This window comes from Biomphalaria glabrata, chromosome 11 (genome assembly GCF_947242115.1).
Source record: "Biomphalaria glabrata chromosome 11, xgBioGlab47.1, whole genome shotgun sequence".
Lineage (NCBI taxonomy): Eukaryota > Metazoa > Mollusca > Gastropoda > Planorbidae > Biomphalaria > Biomphalaria glabrata.
Window position 1 is genome coordinate 39,735,001 of NC_074721.1, and position 22,359 is coordinate 39,757,359.

General features: G+C 37.8%; 1 protein-coding gene across 5 annotated transcripts in view; it reads right to left on the reverse strand.

Annotated features, from left to right (window-relative positions):
- Positions 1-22,359, reverse strand: part of LOC106054970 (semaphorin-5A-like) — a 190,710-nt gene that overhangs the window by 12,201 nt on the left and 156,150 nt on the right. For all 5 annotated transcript variants that reach the window (XM_056045776.1, XM_056045772.1, XM_056045774.1 and 2 more), the window contains exons 4-16: positions 10,610-10,715; positions 9,502-9,607; positions 8,693-8,791; positions 8,371-8,584; positions 7,026-7,114; positions 6,878-6,910; positions 5,466-5,632; positions 4,186-4,318; positions 3,703-3,833; positions 3,003-3,201; positions 2,798-2,874; positions 2,215-2,351; positions 564-731 (exon numbers count right to left, since the gene is read on the reverse strand). In XM_056045776.1, the coding sequence (XP_055901751.1) occupies positions 564-731; positions 2,215-2,351; positions 2,798-2,874; positions 3,003-3,201; positions 3,703-3,833; positions 4,186-4,318; positions 5,466-5,632; positions 6,878-6,910; positions 7,026-7,114; positions 8,371-8,584; positions 8,693-8,791; positions 9,502-9,607; positions 10,610-10,715 (1,659 nt within the window). The remainder of the gene's footprint in view (positions 1-563; positions 732-2,214; positions 2,352-2,797; positions 2,875-3,002; positions 3,202-3,702; positions 3,834-4,185; positions 4,319-5,465; positions 5,633-6,877; positions 6,911-7,025; positions 7,115-8,370; positions 8,585-8,692; positions 8,792-9,501; positions 9,608-10,609; positions 10,716-22,359) is intronic.

Here is a 22,359-nt window from a genome sequence, read left to right on the forward strand (position 1 = left end):
ATTCTCAGTATTTAAGAAAACACTTCCCACATTCTGAGTATTTAATGGAGCACTTTGCTTATTTTTTATTGAGAGATTAATTCACATGGTGGCCTAATAGTCAATTTATCCAGCAGTTCATGAAAACACCTATTCAGTCATCATGGGAAAACTGCTCTACAAATTTAATTTGTTTGTACTAATTGAAGTTGAACATTAAAAGTAGAGAGAGTAAATAGGCCACAAAGTAAGATTTATTTAGTTCTTTATACATTCAAGTTGTCATTGTGTCCAATGTTACAAACGCTAAGGGTGGGAAGAAAGTAGGTTTGTTGTTAAAAGTAGCTAGAACTTCTTGATCAATAAGCTAGTGTTAAAGTTGAAAAAGGAACTTGTATACAACAATTGTATGGCTGATTGAATTCAAAGACTAGATTTTAGATACAGAAAAAAACAATAGTAATTTTTCATCAAGCTATCTTTAAATGTGTCTACCATGACTATGAGTTGTTAAAATGACTTGTCTACACATTTAAACTGCTACACACATCAGGGTGTTACAAATAGGTCTTAAGTTTAGTTACCTGTACAGTTTACAATTTGTATGCTGGACCCAGAACATGGTCGGCCATTGAGGGAAGGGGCTGGTTTGCTGCATGTTCTTGATCTGCACTGGCATCTGTCAATATCTTTCTTCTCCCCTGCATAGGGGCAGCTGCTCCACTCTGACCAATCTGACCAGCCTCCATCCACTGCAATCAAAAATAAAAGAAGATCTAAACATCTTGAGTTTCAAATGCATGTGTAAAACATACAGATAGATGGTCAGTTGAACCACAACTATTGGGATGAATAGGAACAGATGGTCAGTTGAACCACAACCAATGGGGTGAATAGGAACAGATGGTCAGTTGAACCACAACCAATGGGATGAATAGGAACAGATGGTCAGTTGAACCACAACCAATGGGGTGAATAGGAACAGATGGTCAGTTGAACAAACAGCAATGGGAGGAATAGGAACAGATGGTCAGTTGAACAACCAGCAATGGGATGAATAGGAACAGATGGTCAGTTGAACAACAAGCAATGGGAGGAATAGGAACAGATGGTCAGTTGAACAACCAGCAATGGGATGAATAGGAACAGATGGTCAGTTGAACAACAAGCAATGGGAGGAATAGGAACAGATGGTCAGTTGACCAACAAGCAATGGGAGGAATAGGAACAGATGGTCAGTTGACCAACAAGCAATGGGATGAATAGGAACAGATGGTCAGTTGACCAACAAGCAATGGGAGGAATAGGAACAGATGGTCAGTTGACCAACAAGCAATGGGATGGATAGGAAAGTTCATTCTTTTTTTATTTAGGTGTCTTTAAGTTTTTTTTTTTTGTTTTTTTGGGGGGGCTGTAATTGTGTTTATTAAAGAGTTTTGGAGGGCCTATTCAAATGGAAGGACATAAGTATCAGTGTGAGTGGGCAAGGCAGAGAACAAGAACTTTGTAAAGTCAAATGTGCCTTGAAATTTAGAAACCAAAGAACTGTCTAATAACTGAAAAGAAATCTGATCATAAACAAAGTATTTACAGGTTCAGCTTTAATTAGAAAAGATTCGAAATAATTTTATAGACAAGAAAAGCACTAACTAATTTTTATTCTACAATCTCTTTTAAGTATGTTTTAAAACAAATTGGAGAAAGGTAATTTCTTCGAAATTCATGTTGGTAATTTTATTTTGTTTTAGTTAATTATAAGCATAAAAAAACTCCAGTGATTTAAAAAAAAGTTATTTTGACAATATGGCTAAGATTAGTAATTAAGATAAACAAATAAATTAATGAATTAATCTAAAAATGATCTAGAATGTCTTTCTTCGCTTCTCATCCTAATATTTCTCTAGGTAAAAGGGATGGCTGCCTGGTCGTGCGGTTTGCACGCTGGACTGTCGTTCAGATTTATCGATGGTCCCGGGTTCAAACCCTGCCCGCTCCCATCCCCCATCGTCCTGCGGGAGGTTTGGACTAGGAAGTAATTATCTTCAACTCTGAAGGAACATCCGAAACATGTAAAACATTTTACAAACCTTTTTTACAAACTATTTAGCTTTATTTTTCTTTGCTTTCAAGTATTTGATTATCAGTAGTCCAATTAAAATTGTTTTGTCAATATTCAAATTGTTAACAAATATTCTTATTTGTTTATATAGGCAATGCAAGACAATCAAAGTGTACCTTTGTAAATTAAGATGGGACACTGGACAAGGTTCTGTTCCCAGGATTTGTCATGGACATTACCACCTGGTGCTGGGGAGCAAGTGTTGGTCTTCTGGTTCCAGCCGCAGTAAGGATCTTGGGCATTGATGCAGGCGCTGAAAGTAGAACAGTTTAAATTCAATAAAGACTTGACAAAATTATAATACACTTTAGCAACGGGATACTATCTCAAACAGTTCAGTAATAAGTAATAAGATTTTTTTTTTCAAGTGGACCTAATGCATTTAACATTGATTAGAATATAACAGATTATGACATTAACAGATTCATTCAGATGAGCCAAATATGTTTTAGTTTAATTTATCCTTGATATATATATATATATATATATATATATATGATCAATTGCATATGCTTCTTTAAAAACTTTTCATCCAAATTTAGTAGTTTATTTTTAAGGGGTGCTATTCCATCGTTGGTTTATATTAGTAGAAATCTCTAGCGTGTGATCATACATAGCATTTAGTTTAATCTTAGAAATATCTAGTAACCGTGCCATAAATTTTTTTGACACTTATGAAACAAGATCCAAAGTACTTACGCGCTTGACGTAAACCTGCCACATCGCTGGAATGGAATTCTATAGACACTTCCTTCAACAGCCACAAAGATGGCACCCTAAAATGGAATCAATATAAAGGGATCATTAGTCTTGCTGTATTCCTAGAAGTGCTGAGTACTGCTTGACTTGCACATGGATGAACCAGCTTCTTTATAAATCTCTCTCTTCCTGACTGGTCACTTACCTGTTCTGTGGAGATCTTCATGTTTTGTACTGGCTTGGGGTGACCATTGGGCACTATTTTGATCTCCTCAATCAGACAAGTGGACTTCCCAGTCGGGTGCCGCATCATTTTTCTAATCTTGCCGTCATCAGTGGACAGGAAGATGACATCATGAGAGCCAGTCTTGGCTATGACATGGTCAACTACGATTTTACTCCACCTAAACAAATGAAGACCATGATTGACTTCCTTCGCTTGTGAATAAGACTAAAGTATTTTCATATAAGTTATTTAGTACTAGAAATTGTTTAAGCAGATTGGCATTGTAACATTTTAATTTTAAACCAGCTTTTTAAAAATGTTATTCAATACCATAGATACCAATAATAAAACCACATGCCAATATGTATTAGAGTTATTGGAATGGCCTACTGTCAGTACACATATCATTGTGTTTTAATTCTCTTTATGACCTCCTTCAGTCACATGCAGTGACTATGGATCATTTCATAGAAACAAGTATTTACTAATATTAGAGATTTATTCCTAATCTAAGGACTTATTATTAGTTTTAGGACCTTCAGTAATCTTTGCTATAAAAGTTAATTAAAAAAAAAAAAACAAGGTGAAATATTTTAAACATTATGGAATGGAAATTCTGTGACTCAGATAACCAGAACAACAGCCTAGAAAATACTTTCATGTGACTACCCTGGCTTACCTTTCATTTTCTCTCATAATGAGGGGACCAAGCTCTCTGGGCATGACAGCTCTGTCCATTAGTAGCTCTTGGGTAGAAGTGACCAAATCCTTTAGTTTATCAGACGATCTGTGACTACGATTACTTTCACACTGACAAAAAATAAAAAATTCAACGTAGGTTTCACCTATTACAAGTCAAAAAAAAAGTTTTCATAAGTTTTGGTTTTCTATTGCTTCCCTGCAATTTAGTATGGGTTGCAGGACAAGCAACTTCTCTTTTGAAATCATGGCAATAATGTAATAGGGTAAGTTAAATATAGCATACAAAGTAAGAACAAAACAACAATATTATCAATCCACTACAATAAGAATTTGATTATCTTATCTTATATTATACAGATGTTACTTTAAAAAAAAAAACATGATTATTAAACAAATGAATGATTCATCATCAGCCATTGTATGAACATTTCATTCGACCAAACTTGAACAATTCTTTTACCTTCTTTTTATTGGTGTTCTCTTTCTTCAGCCAAGCGCTGTTCAGATTCTCTTTGTGTTTGAATGGTCCATTGAAGGCATGTTTCAAGGACTCGTAGTCATACACACATACTGCTGAGCCTGCCATGCTGTTTCTGAGAAAACAATTTTACAACAGATGGGGATTAACTTGCGTGCAATGACCAATATAGTACCCTGCGGTATTAAAGTTAGATTTGATGGTTTTTAGTACATTTCTACTAAGAAGATCTCTTAATTAGACAGTTTGGAACTTAATAGGATTGTGTTTGTTTCGTAAAGTGTTAGACATGCTTCGAATGTTTCTTCAGAGTTGAAGATAATTTACTTCCTAGTCCGAACCTCCGCAGGATGACAGGGGATTGCAGCGGGCAGGGTTTGAACCTGGGACCATTTAGATAACTGAGCGACAATCCAGCGTACATACTGCACAACCATGCAGCCATCCAAGCCATTTGTACGAACTTTATAATTAATCCTTAAGGCTAGTGATTCTTACTTAATCTAGAGCTCATGTTGATGTCATGTCTCCCTACAGAGTTACCAAAATCGTACAGAGCACTAAAGTTCTGATTTACTATACAGCTAGCTCTATGGGTGTAATACAGATACCTGCTATTCATTTAACTAAATAAAACATCAAGAAAGGGAAATAACTTTATTGAGCTTATAGAAATTTAAGGACAAATTATATTTTCAAGGTTATTTCCCTTCGACCATTCGCTACACTCAACCATAAAACAGACATTTTGTTAATTGTATAATTTAGCATCTAGACAAGATTTGGACTCTACTTAATTTATTTCAACAAATAAAAATAATAAAAATAAAAAAAAAATATATACACGAATTAAATATTCAATTTCTGTCCATTTGTTATCCTAGTATTATTCAGTGACATTTGATCTGATATCAACCCCACAGATCATTTCTCCTATCCCTTTAAATGCAGTTTGTGATTTCATGGATTTCATGGGTTTTATATTCAATCTTTCTGATGGACATTCATTTAGTTATTCTACTGACAATTTATGTCATTCCAAACAAGGGTAAAAATGCATTTGACTCTTATGACTATAATTTATTGTGTAAATTCTTTTAAGCACCAATAGTATAAAATATACTTTATATTTATAATAAATTACATTTTCTAATTTTTTTTTCTGTTTACAGATTTATAGTAGAGTACCAAATACAACATAGATATATTTATAGATTTACAAAGGAGTGGTGAACACAGTATTAATGTGTTTACAAACTTACGGTGGAGTGGTGAACACAGCATATATGAGTTTCTCATCTTGTGATAAGAATGTGGACTGCACTTCATCGAAGTAGAATGGATACTCCCCAGGCAGAGAACAGTTGATCCTGGCCTTACTGAAACTTGTCCAGATGCCAGCAAGTCTGTACTGACCTCCCTCATCATTCTGCCAAGACACAACAATATTTAGAGATTTATCAATTAATTACTGCCGCTGAACTATTCTCATGAGATATACGTATAAAATTTTTTTTTATTAACCAGACATTTTATTAGTATATTGGATGAAAAAAAAAATGTATTATCTATCTGAGATACTAAGAATAAATAATTTCTTGTTGAAATGTTTTTCAGACCAATGGATTATGTCAAAGCCCTAAATTTTTTTCAGGATGCCAAGGGGATACAATGATCTGTCTCTTTGAAATAAGATTTTCAAAACATATTGTGTTCTTAGATATTTACAGACCTTCATTAACAGATGTTTTACAAAATAGAAAACACCAAACTGTGGGAGATAGGTGGACTGAGAAATATAGAAGTGCAGATCTTAGATAGATAGTGAAGATGGATTGGTCACACCCTTAGAAAAGATACCAGCAACAGAGCTAGGCAGGCCTTAGAGTGAACCCCCAGGGGAAGACTAAAAGGAATGCGGTGACACAGTGTACTAGAGAGAACAGGAAAGAGCTGGGAAGCCATTAAAAAGCTAGCCAAATGCTGTGGTGAGTGGCATGTTTTTACTAAGGCCCTAAGTTCTACCAGGAACGCAAAGGAAAGATGATGGTGCTGATGTAAATGAATAAAGAGTAAACACTAGGATTTAGCAAAGCCAAGTGACACCACCTCAAAGTTGGTATCATAAAGTAGAATACCCTTTAGTTATAATGAAGTGACTTTTATAGAAGCATTACTTTCAGAATAAAGATCTGAGATCTACTTGACCTAAGTTTTGAAATAATCTTATTGTATAAAATACAGATGTTACTTCTTATCTTATAAAATACAGATGTTACTTCTTATCTTATAAAATACAGATGTTACTTCAAAAAAGAAGATGATTGCGTCCTGCGCGTGTTCCTAGGTCAATCTAGTTGTGCATGTTAACCAATGACTTAAATTCTGCCGAGTCATTGGATTTCCTGGTTAACTCATGTAACCGAGTCCATACTATAATAGCACAAGGGTGAAGGAGCATTTGTACAAATTTGTCCTAGCATATGGAACAACGTATGTGCCTTTAAAAAGCCAAGTATTATTAGTCTTTAATAAGGAAAAAAGAAAAAAAAAACACTAGATAGATATTAATATATTAAATTAAATTACTTTTAATTACAAATAACCATAGTCGGCATAGAAACCTGACAAAATGTAAACCCAACTCCTGTAAAACCTAGAGTGGGATGCTTACCTTACAAACTCTTGCAACTCTTGAATAGACTTTCTGTTAGATGCAAACAAAAAAAATGTACTTTATATGCTACTTTTCTAGACTAGATATCTAACTAATTAAAGCCCTGATCTTTTAGTACTTCCAAATCTCTAGTCCTAGTCCATACCTTTCCACAGTTGATGTATTCCACTGCAGTCTCTCGGAACACAAAGTAAACAAAGTTATCCATCTCAAAAGCAGAAACAAAACTTGGATCTAAATTGAATGGAAAACAAAACAAAAATGTGCATGAATAAAAGGAAAAAAAATATTTTTAAATCAAATTTTATAAATTATTCTCTAATATTAAAATTTTAATAAATGTGTACACTTTAATTAGGAAAATGTAATCAAAAACATAAAATCGAGAGTGGACATTATTTCTAAAGACAGGGAATTCTACCTAGATCCTCCCATGCCATTATATGCATTTGGTATTTTGCTGTCTCCACAAATTAGGGGCTCCCAGTAATTTTGTAGATAACACAGATATCCAAATAATGAGAAATCATTGAAAAACTTAATTTAAAACTGTTCATAATTATCCAAAGAATTATGTTTAATACATTTTTGAACAGATTTAATATAAATGATACTGTTACTTAGAATATATAGAATATCTTATTTCACAAAGTGGATGAGTGGTAAAAAGCTTGTCTTCCCAACTGGGGGTCCTGGGTTCAAATCCTGGGATTTTTTATATTGGGATCTTTGGGCGTGTTTGAGTTCACCCAGCTCTAATGGGCACAGTACCTGACATTAGATGGAGAAAAGTAAAGGCGGTTGGTCTATTACAATATTTCACAAATATGTTCCTGATAGATGAGTCCTGGATCCTCATTGATTTTCAATATCTTTCTTTATGTCCGTTGTATTAAGAAATTAAGAACAAAGCGTGTTCAATCAAAATTCCAGTTAATGGAGTGTTGCATAATTTATTTAGATTTCTTTCTTTGAAAATACTCAGAAACAAAGTGTTATTTCTTACATATAGTTAAAAAAAAAAAGTAATGTTCCCCTTTCAGACCTTGTGGTCTATAGTGCAGGTGATGTAAAAGTCATCTGTTTCTATGGCCAACGGATTAACGAGGGTGTCATGTGGCCAGCACAATGACCAACCACCTTTACTTTTCCCCAACTAATGTCAGGTACCCATTAGAGCTGGGTGGACTCAGAGGCGCCAAAAGATCTAGAAATTAAAAATCCCAGTCTTCACCGGGATTCAAACCCGGGACTTCAGTTCGGAAGCCAAGCGCTTTACCGCTTAGCCACCATGCCTCCTTACATATATGTACTAGCCACAAAATATTCACCCCATTCCTCCAATCAAACGTTCTCTATCTTCCTTTAAGTTTCCATTCCTTGTATAGTTAGTCTACATTACCAGGGCCAGAATTAGACTTGTTAAGGCCCCTGAGCTATGATATAGTTTATGTTGCCTTTATGTAAATACAGCACCCTACGTTACTCACCATTCAACCAGTGTGAATCATGCTTCATTGTCCTGAGACTAACAGAGGAACCTGCCGACCTAATTATCAATGGATCTCTACCGTAAGTGTCAAACACGGTGGCTGTGTAGAGGTCACCATCATTGGAAATGATGGCCGTGGCATTGTAGGACGGGCTGTAGGGACACAGGCCCCTGGAATCTGTTGAATTTAGCACCACAGACAGATTGTTGGCCTGTTAACACAGAGAAAGCCATGGTCATAATTCTTCAAAATCATAGCCATGTGGAATGCTAAGAAATATGTAAGTATATATGAAGAGTGAATATGTTAGTAGTCTTACCAGTCTCCATTGACACATTGGGCTATAAGAGTTGGTACCACAAGCAAAAACGTACGAGTTTTGTAACAAAAGAACCCGTATGTAATTGTGGCAGTCAGCCTGTGGAAAGCAGAAGAAAAAAAAAATGAAATAAGCAAGGGACATAATAAAGGCAATCTTACAACAAAACAAAGAATTTGTAGGTTGCCTCCCTTGTCAGCGTATTAAAAAAACAACAACAAAGAACAAACAAAATCAACATTTATCTCGCTGAAGTTTACACGATAATATGAAAAACTACTTATTTATTGTTGTTTTAAATTTTGTCCAACTTATTTATATGCATGCTAAAAAGATTTTTTTTCTCTTAAAAAAAAAGTAAACAATTTTTGTGTGTAAATGTAGTAGTTAGTATAACAGAACTTAGCAATACAAATGCAAAAAAAAAAAAAAAATTACTTTTGACAATAATCTAAACCCCTTTGCATAATTGTGTTATAAAATGGTAATCTATATCCTCCCCTACTAAGGAGCCTGCCATGTTTGTTACTATTAATATTGAATAGTTGTAAAAGTGGTGACCAAAATCTGCTTGCATAGATAATTTTTTTAATTAGATGAAGATGGTTCACTTTCGGAAGAGAAAAATGTAGCCGTTGCATCAGAACTTTGAATGATCTAAAATATCATGATGCCCCATTTTCATTTTCTCTTCTAGTTTATGAAGTGTAAACGGGACATACGGACAGACATTCCACACAAAAAAGTGCCATGGTGGCTAAGGGTATATAATTAATAGGCTAGGGGTAATAAACAGAAAATTGACTGACCGGGTTGTAGACAATGTTGCAGTAGTCTTGTTTATCTGCTGGTGAATACCAGTCGGCTGTCTCTAATAATGTAAAGTTGTCTAGGTCCAACCGAAACAGCTTGTTCCTGTTAAGAAGAAGAAGAAAAAAAAAGACCTATTACTCTGATACAAACAAGGTCAAACATATAGAAATAGCTAGATCTAGGTCTATATATTATATATCTATATTTTTAATCTGGCTTAGAGTTCCAAGAGGCTAGGGCTCAACTCTACTCAGACTCTCAGTATGAGTAATCAACTCTACTTGTCGACTTGACAGTTTCAAGAGTTTGAGTTTCAAGAAGAAGATTGAAAAAAAAAAGACATTGCCACAAACAGTGATTATCAATTCAATTTCCTGCGCTATAATTACATTTAGACCACGTTTAAAATGTTAATTAATTAAACATTTAAACACATCTAAGTCTAATTGCTAATGTCTAATTGAAACCTAACTGTTTATATCATTTAGGGCTTAGGGCGCCATACTGGGTAACAACAACAGTCAACAAGGGACACTACTCCTAAATACTGAGTAGCATAACCTATATATAATATAATACACATACATATTTGGTGTTGTAAGTCTAAAGATACATTCACACTGACTGGTGTGATCACAACGAAATCCTTTCTCTGCCATGGCGGTAAATAAGTATGAAAACCAACATTTAATCAAACAAGTGGTCCTGTGTGAACGTATCCTATTGAAGTGAACCGTTATGAATGTGATTAGAGGAGAGGATAGATTTGGTTGTATTATTATCTAAGACTTCGCAAGGTGTTGCTGTCAGCTAGCACAGCAAGCTAAAAGTGCCTTACCAAAATAAAGTATACAACTAAAAGCTATAAATTAATCGTTTAGAAGCTGGTTTGGGTATCTAGCTAATAGTATGTCTTTTAAAAGTAATTAATAACTAAGTAATCAATAGCTCATCTCGATACCCTAAGTAATCAACAAGTCATTCAATATTCTAACTCTTAAGAAATCAATAGTTCACTTCGATATTCTAAGTAATCAATAGTTCACTTCGATACTTTCTGTTCCTAAACTTCAAACGGGCTACTCCTGTACTCTAACTACTTACATGCCACCAACCAACAGTTGATTGTTGTCGGACTCTTCGTCCACTTCAAGCTGGACGTAACTGACCAGACTTGGATCTTGAAAGAAGTGACCAGTCTGTAACATTGCTGAAATACAGAAAGACCAATTAACTTTAAGAAAAAAACAAAACAATACTCATTTGTACATGTCACAACAAAATACACCAGTAATACATGTTCCGACATCTCTGTGTGTATTGTGTGTGAGTGTGGTGCGTTCAACCATTATCAATGATGCAATAAATTTATCGTCTAAGGTGAAGGTTAGCGAAATTTCGGAATGGCCATTTTTTAAATTTATTTTGTTACAGAGTTTCGAAATGGTCGTTCAAAAAACACTCATACAAAAGAAGGTGGAAGAGGGGGAGAGTGGAGGAGAGAATAAGAGAGAAAGAGAGAGTAAGAGAGAGAGAGAGAGAGAGAGTAAGAGAGAGAGAGAGAGTAAGAGAGAGGACCTATGATAGTGTTTGAAGACCGCTATTTCAGAGAACCATTCTCCACACGCAACAAACAGTGCTACCTGACCACTGCTAACCCTGTCACAACTTCTCTAACCGTCTTGGGCTCAAGCTGCGTCAAATAATTAGTAAAGAACCTCTTTCAGACTTAGCGATCTATAGGATGATGATGGCAACTCATCTCTTTTTATGGCCGACGGTTAGAAGGGTTTTATGTGGCCATTACAATGAGCAAATGCCTTCAAGTTTTCGAACTAATGCCAGGTAACCATAACAGTTGGGTGGACTCAGTGGCGTCTTAAAAATCCCGAAGTTCAAAAACCCCATTCTTCATCAAGATTCGAACCCGAGATCACTCGGTTTGGAAACCAAGAGCTTTACTACATAGCCATCACAAAGTACTCAACCTACATAAGGGTATACATACGACTTGTTAATTTTTATAAAGGTCTATAAATAATAATATAAGATGGAAAACATAATATAATCTCTATATTATAATCTATAATATAGTATAATCTATATTCACTGTACATATAATCGACTAACTGCCCCAAACTGAAAGCCAGAATGCTACAGATAAGCTTAAAAAAAAAAACACGCCAAAATCCCTGACCTCCATTTACTGTACTAAAGAATAGAGTCAAGTCCCGTAACTAATGTTCAACAATATATGTTCGTGATGTCACATTAATTGTGTCCCTTGTTCCCTGGGGACCCGCCGAGTTGACGCTTAGGGGGGTTCTTGAGTCAGCATCCCCTATTGGTCAATTTGTTGTTAGCATCTTGACATTAACTCGCAGACACACATACACACTGAGAAAATGAGAACAAAGAGAGAGAGAGAGAGAGAGAGAGAGAGAGAGCGATAAAGAGAGAGAGAGAGAGAGAGAGAGATCATATTGTACAGAACGACCAATAAATATATAGAAAGGAATATATGCAGGACCGGATTTACAATTAATAAGGCCTTAAACTTTTGATATATGGGGCCCCTTTGAAATCAATTTTTTTTTCCTTTTTTGCTCTTTCTTCAAAATGATTGAAAATATCCCAGGAACGTATATTGTGAATCCAACACTGTACACACAAACTGATATGGGGCGCTGTGGATGAGTGGTTAGGAGCTTGGCTTCCGAACCTGGGCTCCTTTTTCGAACTCGGCGATGACTGGAATTTTGAATTTCGGGATTTTTTTTATGGCGCCCGCTGAGTCCACCCAACTCTTATGGGTACCTGTCATTAGTTGGGGAAAATAAAGACGGTTGGTCAATGTGCTGGACACATAACACCCTGCTCGTTAACCGTTGGCCAAAGAAACTGATGACCTTAATGTCTTCTGTCATATAGACCCTATGGTCTGAAAGTGAAACTTTACATCAATTTCTTTTAAAATTTTAAGGATATGACAGAAAGATAGATGTTAAAATTCAAAGTATATGTCTATATATCCTTTGATCCAACTTTGTCTGCACGAGATGCGAAAAAATATGCAGGTCGCAACTGGGTCTACATAGTCACGTGAATCACTGCACGCATTCTTAATATTCGGAGTCGAAAGCATTGCCATTAGTTTGGACAGAAAGACAAACAGAATGCTATTTAAAATCCTAAGAATATATCTGTGTATTTCAGACGTACCTGGTTTTATGCATTTTCTCAGTCACCAAGATTAATACAAGAGAAAGTAAAATAAAGGAGTTGTAGACAAAACATGGCTTTGGTGTAGGGCATACTGTCTGATAACCAAGCGGTAAATGTTACTAGGATTACACCTTTGTTGCAACAGAGCACCACATATCTCTTCCACCAGTAGTGGTGTGTGTCAGCTCAGTTCATGGTCTTTCTCCCTCTCTCTATCACAAACACTTATTTTTCCTCTTCTTCTCTCCCTCTCTCTCCCTACCTCCCTTTCTCTCTTTGTTTCTCTTTTGACAGAAAGGCGAAAATTGAGTTTAGAGACCAATAGGAAGAATGATTTTCCAGAACAATTCGTGCCTTACTTAAAGAAATATGAAATCACTTCCAAATATTAGCATTCCCAAACAATTTCCTTAGCTAAATATTATATCATAGTCATAGTGCTGGCGACATAATCTTCAAATGAAACTATAAGCTTCGAAAGAAGAAAATCGGGTCTCGTGACGTCCTTCTTGTTTATGAAAGTGTTCACACAAACTAAACTTTCATAAAGGCTTATAAAACGCTACCATTAAGTGCTCTAAATCAGGGGTTCTCAACCTGTGGGTCGCGACCCCTTTGAAAGTCGATTGACCATTTGCCAGGGGGTCGCCTAAGACCATCGAAAATATGGATTGTTATTGTCTACCCTACAATTCTGTATTTGTGTATGGGAAGGGGGGGGGGGGGTCGCGGCAGAGTGGGGGATTGTAAAAAGGGGTCGCCGAGCTTAAAAGGTTGAGAACTGCTGCTCTAAATTGTTGCATGTCATGAGCTTATTATATTATATTATATGCAGGTCGCAACTGGGTTTGCGTAGTCAAGTGAAACACTGCACTCATCCTTAATCTTCGGAATTGAAGAGATTGCCAAAAGTTAATAATATATTATAGATTTGTATTATTTTATAGTCGATTACATTTGAATTGTCACTTATCTGTCACTTATCCTTCACCTATCTGCCACTTATCTGTCACCTATCTGTCACTTATCTGTCACCTATATGTGTCACTTATCTGTCACCTCTTTGTCACTTATCTGTCATCTATCTGTCACCTCTTTGTCACTTATCTGTCACTTATATGTCTTTCTCACATTGAGAATTCTTCAACTACTTTTCTCCACAATCGACTCCTCCGCCAACACTTTATTTACAATACATTAAAATATGTATATTCCTTGGACAATCTTCAATAATAAACAGTACAAAGCCGGCCTTAGACATAGGCCAACTAGGCGGCTGCCTGGGGCCTCCAATCTTCAACTTCAAATCAATTTTATTCATAAAAAGCTTTAGTTCAGAAAAAGTTTATTGGGGCCACTAAGAAAGTCAGGGACCTGAGGCATAGCCTAAGTAGCAGGATGAACCATCGATAAATATGGCACTGCCCATGAGCCAACTGGGGCCATTGAAAGATGGTGTTTACTTTTTAGCAGACCTAAAGGACATAAGTATTATGACAACATTACTTGTAAACGTTGGTATATACATTTGAATGTATAGTTTGTAAATGTACTTAAACATACAGGAATGTTGGTTTTTGTTTTGTCTCATTCATCTATATGGCTTCTTAGAGGGAAGGGGGAACCATCAGATTGTTTAACCCGAGCCCACGGATACTTAGGTGGAAGAAGGGACAATACTAATTCAGTTTACTTTGGCCTCGCTATATTATCTCATGAGATTCGAACTAAAACGTTTATCTCGCACGCAGACGACCTTATGTCCCGATCTTCGTTTCGGTTTAAAATTCAATCCAAATCTAAACGAGCTGCAACTTAATGATCCGATACGAAAGCAACAACAAATCAGGCTCGGGTGCTAAGGAAAAGTGGCGCCACTAAGGGTGGTTTCTGCCAATCTTAACTTCCTTGATCTTCCATTATTAAGAGATTTTGGGGCGCCTCCAGAACACCAACGAACAGTTCTTAGGTTATTTCGTTTCTATTTCACTTGGCCCATAAGAATTCGCTGAGTGATAGGTCATCCAGGCCAACTTGGGGTAACGTGTCGTCCCCCCCCCCCCCAATGAATAAAATCCTGAATATGTTTAGAGGCTAAGGGGGAATAGGATCATGGGGGTTGAGGCAAGGGCGGTAATTCTAGCAGCTCTTGTGTTCCTCCTGGTCTCATCTATGTAAACAGATTAACAATTCCCTCTACACTTCATTATTCTCTCCCTTGAAATGAAGCCTTCTCCAGGCTTTGTGTTTGCTGCTGTACGAGAAAGGGGGAGGGGAGGGGGAGAGGTGCACGAGTCTTTCCCGTGGCACTAAAGAAATATCAATGACAAAGATCAGTCTCCATCAGACTTAATTAACTGCTGCTGGTTAATGCGATCACTTCATTGTTAGAGTGCATATTTTTTTTTATAACCTAAGGAAAATCTAAGCTCTGAAATAAACCCACGCCCCCCCCCCTTTTACGCCTCATTTTTTATTACTTGGGCTATTCACAAAACTAAGTATATTTGGAAGAAAAAAAATTGCTTAGCAGATTTTCAATCTTCATTGTTAATTATTATATATATTTTTTTAAATGTCTATTTTATATTCAAATTATATACCGGGAAGAAAAAATATTCATACTTTTTTGGTCATTGAAAAATGAAGACAAAAAAACAAAAACAAAACAAAACAAAAACATAACAATGGGAATCGAACCCATGACATTCGCGTTATTAGCGCGTCTCTTAATACGCTCTGGTAGGCGCGATGGCTGAGTAGTTAGGCGCTTGGCTTCTGAACAAGTGTCCCTGGGTTCAAATCTCGGTGAAGACTGGGATTTTGAATTTCGGGATTTTTAGTGGGCCTCTGAGTTCACCCAACCTCTGATGGGTACCTGACATACGGGTTAGAGTTAGCTGATTTCTAATCGTGCCATAACATTATATATATATATAAATCTAGATCCATATATCAATGCTTCTAAATTTCAGGAGAGTGTATGAGTGTGCGGGGCTGGGAGACCTTCAGCCTTTCGTTCTAAGCCAGCGGTTCTCAACCTTTTAAGCTCGGTGACCCCTTTTTACAATCCCCCACTCTGCCGCGACCTCCCCCCCCCCACCAAACACACACACATACAGCAATAGACAATAACAATCCATATTTTCGATTGTCTTTGGCGACCCCTGGCAAATCGTCAATCGACCCCCAAGGGGGTCGCGACCCACAGGTTGAGAACCCCTGTTCTAAGCAACGGCATTACACTTGTATCGGTGCAGTCGCGCCTTGTGGGGAGGGCTCACAAGTTGTGAAATGACTTTAAAGTCAGACTATTAAGTAGATAATTGTTGGTGTAATGGGCATTTTTTTTTATAGTGTAGTGTTCTTAAAGACGGGGAAAAAAAAAAGAAGAAAAAATAAATCACCAACATATATCGTGTGTATTTTTTTTTAAAATCTAGCTGGGTGGTCTCCCCCGGATCAGGTGGGCAGAGTTTTGGGTAATCTACCTTGTCTAATTGGTTCACAAACATAAGACAGAATGGTGGGAGTCAGATTTGGTTGGGGGGTGTTGGGGGGGGGGGATAAGAAATTCACGTCATTATTTGAAGTACAGAAGCTAGATCTGAATGAAACAAAAACATTTAGATGTATTATTTTATATCCATAGTCTCATTTCTTGATTCTCATATCCCCAAATTTATCCCTATCCTACTAAAATATAGCTTATGACAAAAGAAATATTCAGTTTACCTGCTACTTTTAATAAAATTAATGAATATATGTTTATATAGAAATGTTTAGACTACCTCTCATATGCACGGCTGCACACTACTTATCATGGGCACTATCTTAATAATTAGTTAAACACTTTTAATTATAACTTTACTCCTCCTCCCCCCCCCCCTTTCTTTTTCTACCTGACTCCTGCCCACCCCTCTGCCCAGCCCAAGACCACAAGTGTTGAGCGAGAATATTATCTGACGCCACGGGGAGATAACTTCGTCAATCGTCCAGTGCTTCTACTCACAACCTGACTTACCTCCCTTCTTAGCCCAACTTTCTCTAAAAATAACTGCTAACCAAAGAGATCCAGTTCAACCCCTAACCCCCTCCCTTCCAAATCGAATATTACTTTTACGTAAGTGCCGGATTTAATTATAACGAGGCTAACATGTAAAAAAAAAAAAGAAAACTTTTTTAAGATAACAAAACATTTACATCATATAATAATATGGAGATTAAGGATAAGTGCAGTAATCTATTGGAGGACATTATTTGCAGTGGAATAACCAGGACTTAATTAACCATTTCATTTTTAGATCCATGGTACACGAGCAGGGTTTTTCGATCGCAATACCCTCTCTAATTCTTGACCTAAATTCCAATATGTAAGAGAGTATGGATATTTGATAGGTCGTCCTAGTCCTAGCCTGCCGCGTGGTCTCGAACCCACGACCATTGAGAACAACAGGGCCGGCCTTAGGCCACTGCAACCTACGCGGCTGCACTTTCAAGTCCCCGCACTAATTCTAGGTGTAAATTATTAAATTAAATTAATACTTTATACATTATAACAAGGTTTCCGGGGGCCTCCTGGTTATCCGGGGCCTCCTGGTTATCCGGGGCCTCCTGGTTTTCCGGGGCCTCCTGTAAATCTGAAGTTGCAAAATATATGAAAGAGTCCTAGAAATTTACTATAATTATTGAAATCTCCTGAAAAATAGACCAGTCTAGGTATAATAAATATAGGTGACAAATAGGTCTATTTATACAAATACATAAACGCCGGTTTGTGTGTGTGTGTGCGTGTGTATCCTCTAAATATTACTTGAGGGCACTGACCCGTACAAATTACTGCAATTAAAACCCTGACAATTACATGACTCTGTTATAATGAACTTGTTGAAAAATAGAGTCAGGTTTTTTTTTGGCAATTCAATTTATATTTAATGCATTTAATTAAACTTAAAAAAAAAATTAAAAAAAAAGAAACTGAATCAGAGCCGATGCATAATTTCTCTCCCTTTGTCCTTTAACCAATTATTAACATAAACAAAGTACCCTTCGTAAAGGATAACTGGGCCGCGATATCTACACAAGCAGTCAATAACGCTGATCGTAAAAGGGAGATAACTGCTTACGGTTCCCTCTCCCCTACTCCTCATAGGGCTTTAAAATACACATTAATGCCCCTTGCACCGCCAATAACCCTCGTAAATCATGGCAAGAGAAACCGTGTAGAGGGCGCTGGTGTTGTCAGAAGCCACTTAATGAAGTGCAACAAGCAGGCGTCATTAATTACAGGTTATTAGATAAGTCTCAATGCCGACATACATTGCATTTTAAAAATGGGCATTAATCACCCAATCGCTTTTTTTTTTTTTGTTCCCTTAAAGAAATTAAAACTTTTTGTTGGTTGCTTTTCTTTTGTCTCCCTGTAGAGAAATGTTCATTATTCTCTTTTCGTTTCTTTTCATATTCAACCTTTTTAATACTTTTTAAATGACAGGCGTTTTCTTTTAGTGTCGTAATGTTGACCCTGTAACAGATGAATTGGGTTGCCCCCGCCCCCCCCCCCCTTATAGATTGCATTGCGTGATAGCAGGTAAGCTGAACACTGCAATCTACACCACAGAAATAACAGGCATATAATAGATGGCTATTATCGGTATTTGAGACCCATGTTGTTAAACACAAGCATTTAAGTTTTTTTTTTTTCTTGCGTCATGTTACAGTGACTCGGAGAGAGGGCAGGGAAATGGTAGATCATTATCAAAAGCAAATAACTAAAAAATATTGAAATGTAAGATTTTAAGTTGTTTAACTTAATAGTCTTCCTCTCAGTTACCCCCCTTATCATATTTTGAAATCAATTTATAAACATTAATATTAGTGTAATAATACAATTACAAAGCTAGGCGTTCAGAGTGTGAGTTTGTAATTAGAAAAAAGAAGAAATATTGGTACACACTATTTAGAGAGCCTTATTAATTAAAATTGAGGGCGCGGTTGCTGAGCGGTTAAGCGCTTGGCCTTTAAACCTGTGGTCCTGAATTCGAATCTGGGAGTAAACTGGGATTATGAATTTCGTGATTTTTAGGGCGTCCCTGAGAACACCCAACCCCAATGGGTACGTAACTTTAGTTGGGGAAAGCAAAGGCGGTTGGTCGTTGTGCTGGCCACATGACACCCTCTTCGTTAACCGTGGGCTGGGTCTGAAAGGGAAGCCCAATTTTACTAATTTACTAATAATTAAAACATAAAATGGTCAAAACATAATGCTTTATCAGTTCACAGACCAAATGCTTGGAAGTCGCTCTGCATAGATCCAAATAGACATATTACACAATATTCAAAAAAATACTTTGAAAGCTATCTGTTCATAACCTTTTAGATTAGTTTTTCTTTTTAGTTCTGGTGTTTATGTTTATGGAATCACAGCGCCTTGAGCCTACATCGTGCTTGTTAACAGCGCTCTATAAATTAACTCTTTCTCTCCGTAATTATTTACTACATTCTGGTGGAATCAACCCTGGTATCGTCAGTTGGGAGAGAAAGAGTTAAATCATTATTATTATTATCATCATTTTGAAGGTATTTATAAAAATCGGTCTGGAACACAATGCATAATTTTAATGAATGTTTTAAAGTTTGAGAGTTTCATTCGTTATCAAATTTCGTTGACATAGTTCAAATTTCGTTGACATAGTTCAAATTTCGTTGACTGTAAAGAAAAATGATCTGAGATTTAAACGTGTTCAGGGTTTTGTGGGTGAAGTGTTTAGTGGAGCTAATGAAGCTTTCACTAAGTTCATGAAACGCGCCAAAATGTCATTGGGGGGTTCAAATCTTCTCATTACCTACCCTGGAGGCCAATTTCCCACCCGTGAAGCTAATTGCCCATCTCTGGTCATCTACAAGCGCGGTGTCCATGACAAACGCACTGGGCTGCTAGACAAGACCTGACAGACAATTTAAATTTTTCTCTCCCCCCCCCTCCCCCTCATTTTTTTTTCTTTTCTCTCTCGCTGGTGTCCAGTATGGGTAATTTATGTGAGAAACTTACTAAGCCGGTTGTCTGGGACTTGATGACCAGTGGTCACCTGTGTGGACATATGAGTTAGGATTGACGTGAGACACGGGGGATGTATGGGTATGTCAAGAGTGGAGTAACATAGTAGACGGTAGTCAGGTGACGGAAAGGAGAGACCGGGGGGAGGGGGGGGGGTAAGAAAGGTAGACATTGAGGCAGAGAGCGAGAGAGAGAGAGGGTGAGAGAGAGATAGAGGGTGAGAGAGAGATAGAGGGTGAGAAAGAGAGAGAGAGAGAGAGAGAGAGGGTGAGAGAGAAAGAGAGAGAGAGGGTGAGAGAGAGATAGAGGGTGAGAGAGAAAGAGAGAGAGAAAGAGAGATAGAGAGAGAGGGTGAGAGAGAGAGAGAGAGAGAGGGTGAGAGAGAAAGAGAGAGAGAGAGAGAGGGTGAGAGAGAGATAGAGGGTGAGAGAGAAAGAGAGAGAGAGAGGGTGAGAGAGAAAGAGAGAGAGAGAGAGGGTGAGAGAGATAGAGGGTGAGAGAGAAAGAGAGAGAGAGAGAGAGGGTGAGAGAGAAAGAGAGAGAGAGAGGCTGAGAGAGAGATAGAGGCTGAGAGAGAAAGAGAGAGAGAAAGAGAGATAGAGAGAGAGGGTGAGAGAGAGAGAGAGAGAGGGGGTTAGAGAGACAGAGAAGGTGAGAGAGAGAGGGTGAGAGGGAGAGAGAGGATGAGAGAAAGAGAGAGGGGTAGAAAGAGAGAGAGAGAAAGAGAGAGGGTGAGAGAGAGTGAGAGAGAGAGAGGGTGAGAGAGATAGAGGATGAGAGGGAGAGAGGTAGAGAGAAGAGAGAGAGAGGGAGAGAGAGAGATAGAGAGAGAGGGTGAGAGAGAGAGTGAGAGAGGGGGAGAAAAGAGAGAGAGAAAGAGAGAGGGTGAGAGAGAGTGAGAGAGAGAGAGGGTGAGAGAGAGATAGAGGATGAGAGGGAGAGAGGAAGAGAGAGAGAGAGAAGAGAGAGAGAGAGAGGGAGAGAGAGAGATAGAGAGAGAGGGTGAGAGAGAGAGAGAGAGAGAGAGAGGGGGGGGGAGAAAGAGAGAGAGAGAAAGAGAGAGGGTGAGAGAGAGTGAGAGAGAGATAGAGAGAGAGGGTGAGAGAGAGAGAGAGAGGGGGAGAGAGAAGAGAGAGAGATAGATAGAGAGGGTGAGAGGCAGAAAATTTGACAAAGACATTGAGGCAAAGAGAAGAGATACCAATTCCAGTTATATTTATGGCCATGGCTTGTTTCACGCCAACACTACGCATAAGTTTATTTCAAACATACATTCATGAATCCATTTAGTCTTGGGGCATAAATTATTACGCCATTAGCAGAATGAGTTTTTAAAGCACACAAGTTGCTGGTAGCGTGAGTCTGAAAAATGTCCAGAACTGTAAACTAGTCAAGTTTTGTGATCAGGTCTAGATCCAGTCAACTAGTCAAGTTTTGTGATCAGGTCTAGATCCAGTCAACTAGTCAAGTTTTGTGATCAAGTCTTTATCCAGTCAACTAGTCAAGTTTTGTGATCAAGTCTTGATCCAGTCAACTAGTCAAGTTTTCTGCTGTGAAATGTTCCTGGCAATATTTTTCGTCCAGATCGGGAATCCAGTTCAAAATTAATTTCTCCTTCTGCACTAGCTCCCCCTTGTACTGAATGTTACGATCGTTGACCTTTAAGTGGGTCACGACCTCCGTGCTAGGGTCTCTATAAGCCAGTTCAGAATTGTCGTTGGTGGTTGGAACTTGGGGGAAGGCTGTAGAGAACTGTCCTGAAGTGACCACTCCAAGAACTTTCCAGAAACCGCGCAGCCCTTTGATAATCAAGTGGCCATTCGCCGTGTCCGCGGATTGAGTGGGCTTAACTACGTGCTGACCAAAGCGAGTGCACTCCTGTTCTCTTTCAATATGTTACGTTCTTATGTCTGTTTTCCGATGGGGCGCTGGGTGAGGTGCTGGGGTGAACTGGACCAGGGGAGATAAGCGTCATCCTAAAACAACGTTGACGTTTTCCTTTGATACCAAGTAGCGCCCCCTAATTAACGCTACACCGACGTGGCTACACGTGTAGAACAAGGATGTATCCATTAACCTAATAGCTGCCCTCGGCGCCCCTTCGTTGCCTGATGTCGCACCGTGAAGCTCGAGTGCCAGGGACCATAATTTCCACGTTGACACCAGAGCTAATTAGATCTACGGACACATTTGAGACCACTGGCTAATTTGTAGAGTCAGCGATATACAGATCACTGCTGGACATCATTGTGGGAAAAGTTCTTGATTGTAATGTCTCTAGACTATGGGCTACTGTTCTAGGTCATTCAGTGAAACGCTAGTCGCAGTACGCACTTGTTTAGGTCGTCTGCAATGATGACATCCGGTCAGACGGTTTCCATAGTGATACAACGCTATACAACCACCACACAGATGATAAGGAATTAGATAACTGCAATGGCAGTCTACTCGAAGTAAAATGACATTTGTTGACTAGTATATTAAATGACACTTGTTGCATTGTACTAATTGATATTTGTTGCCTAGTATACTAAATGACATTTGTTGACTAGTATACTAAATGACATTTGTT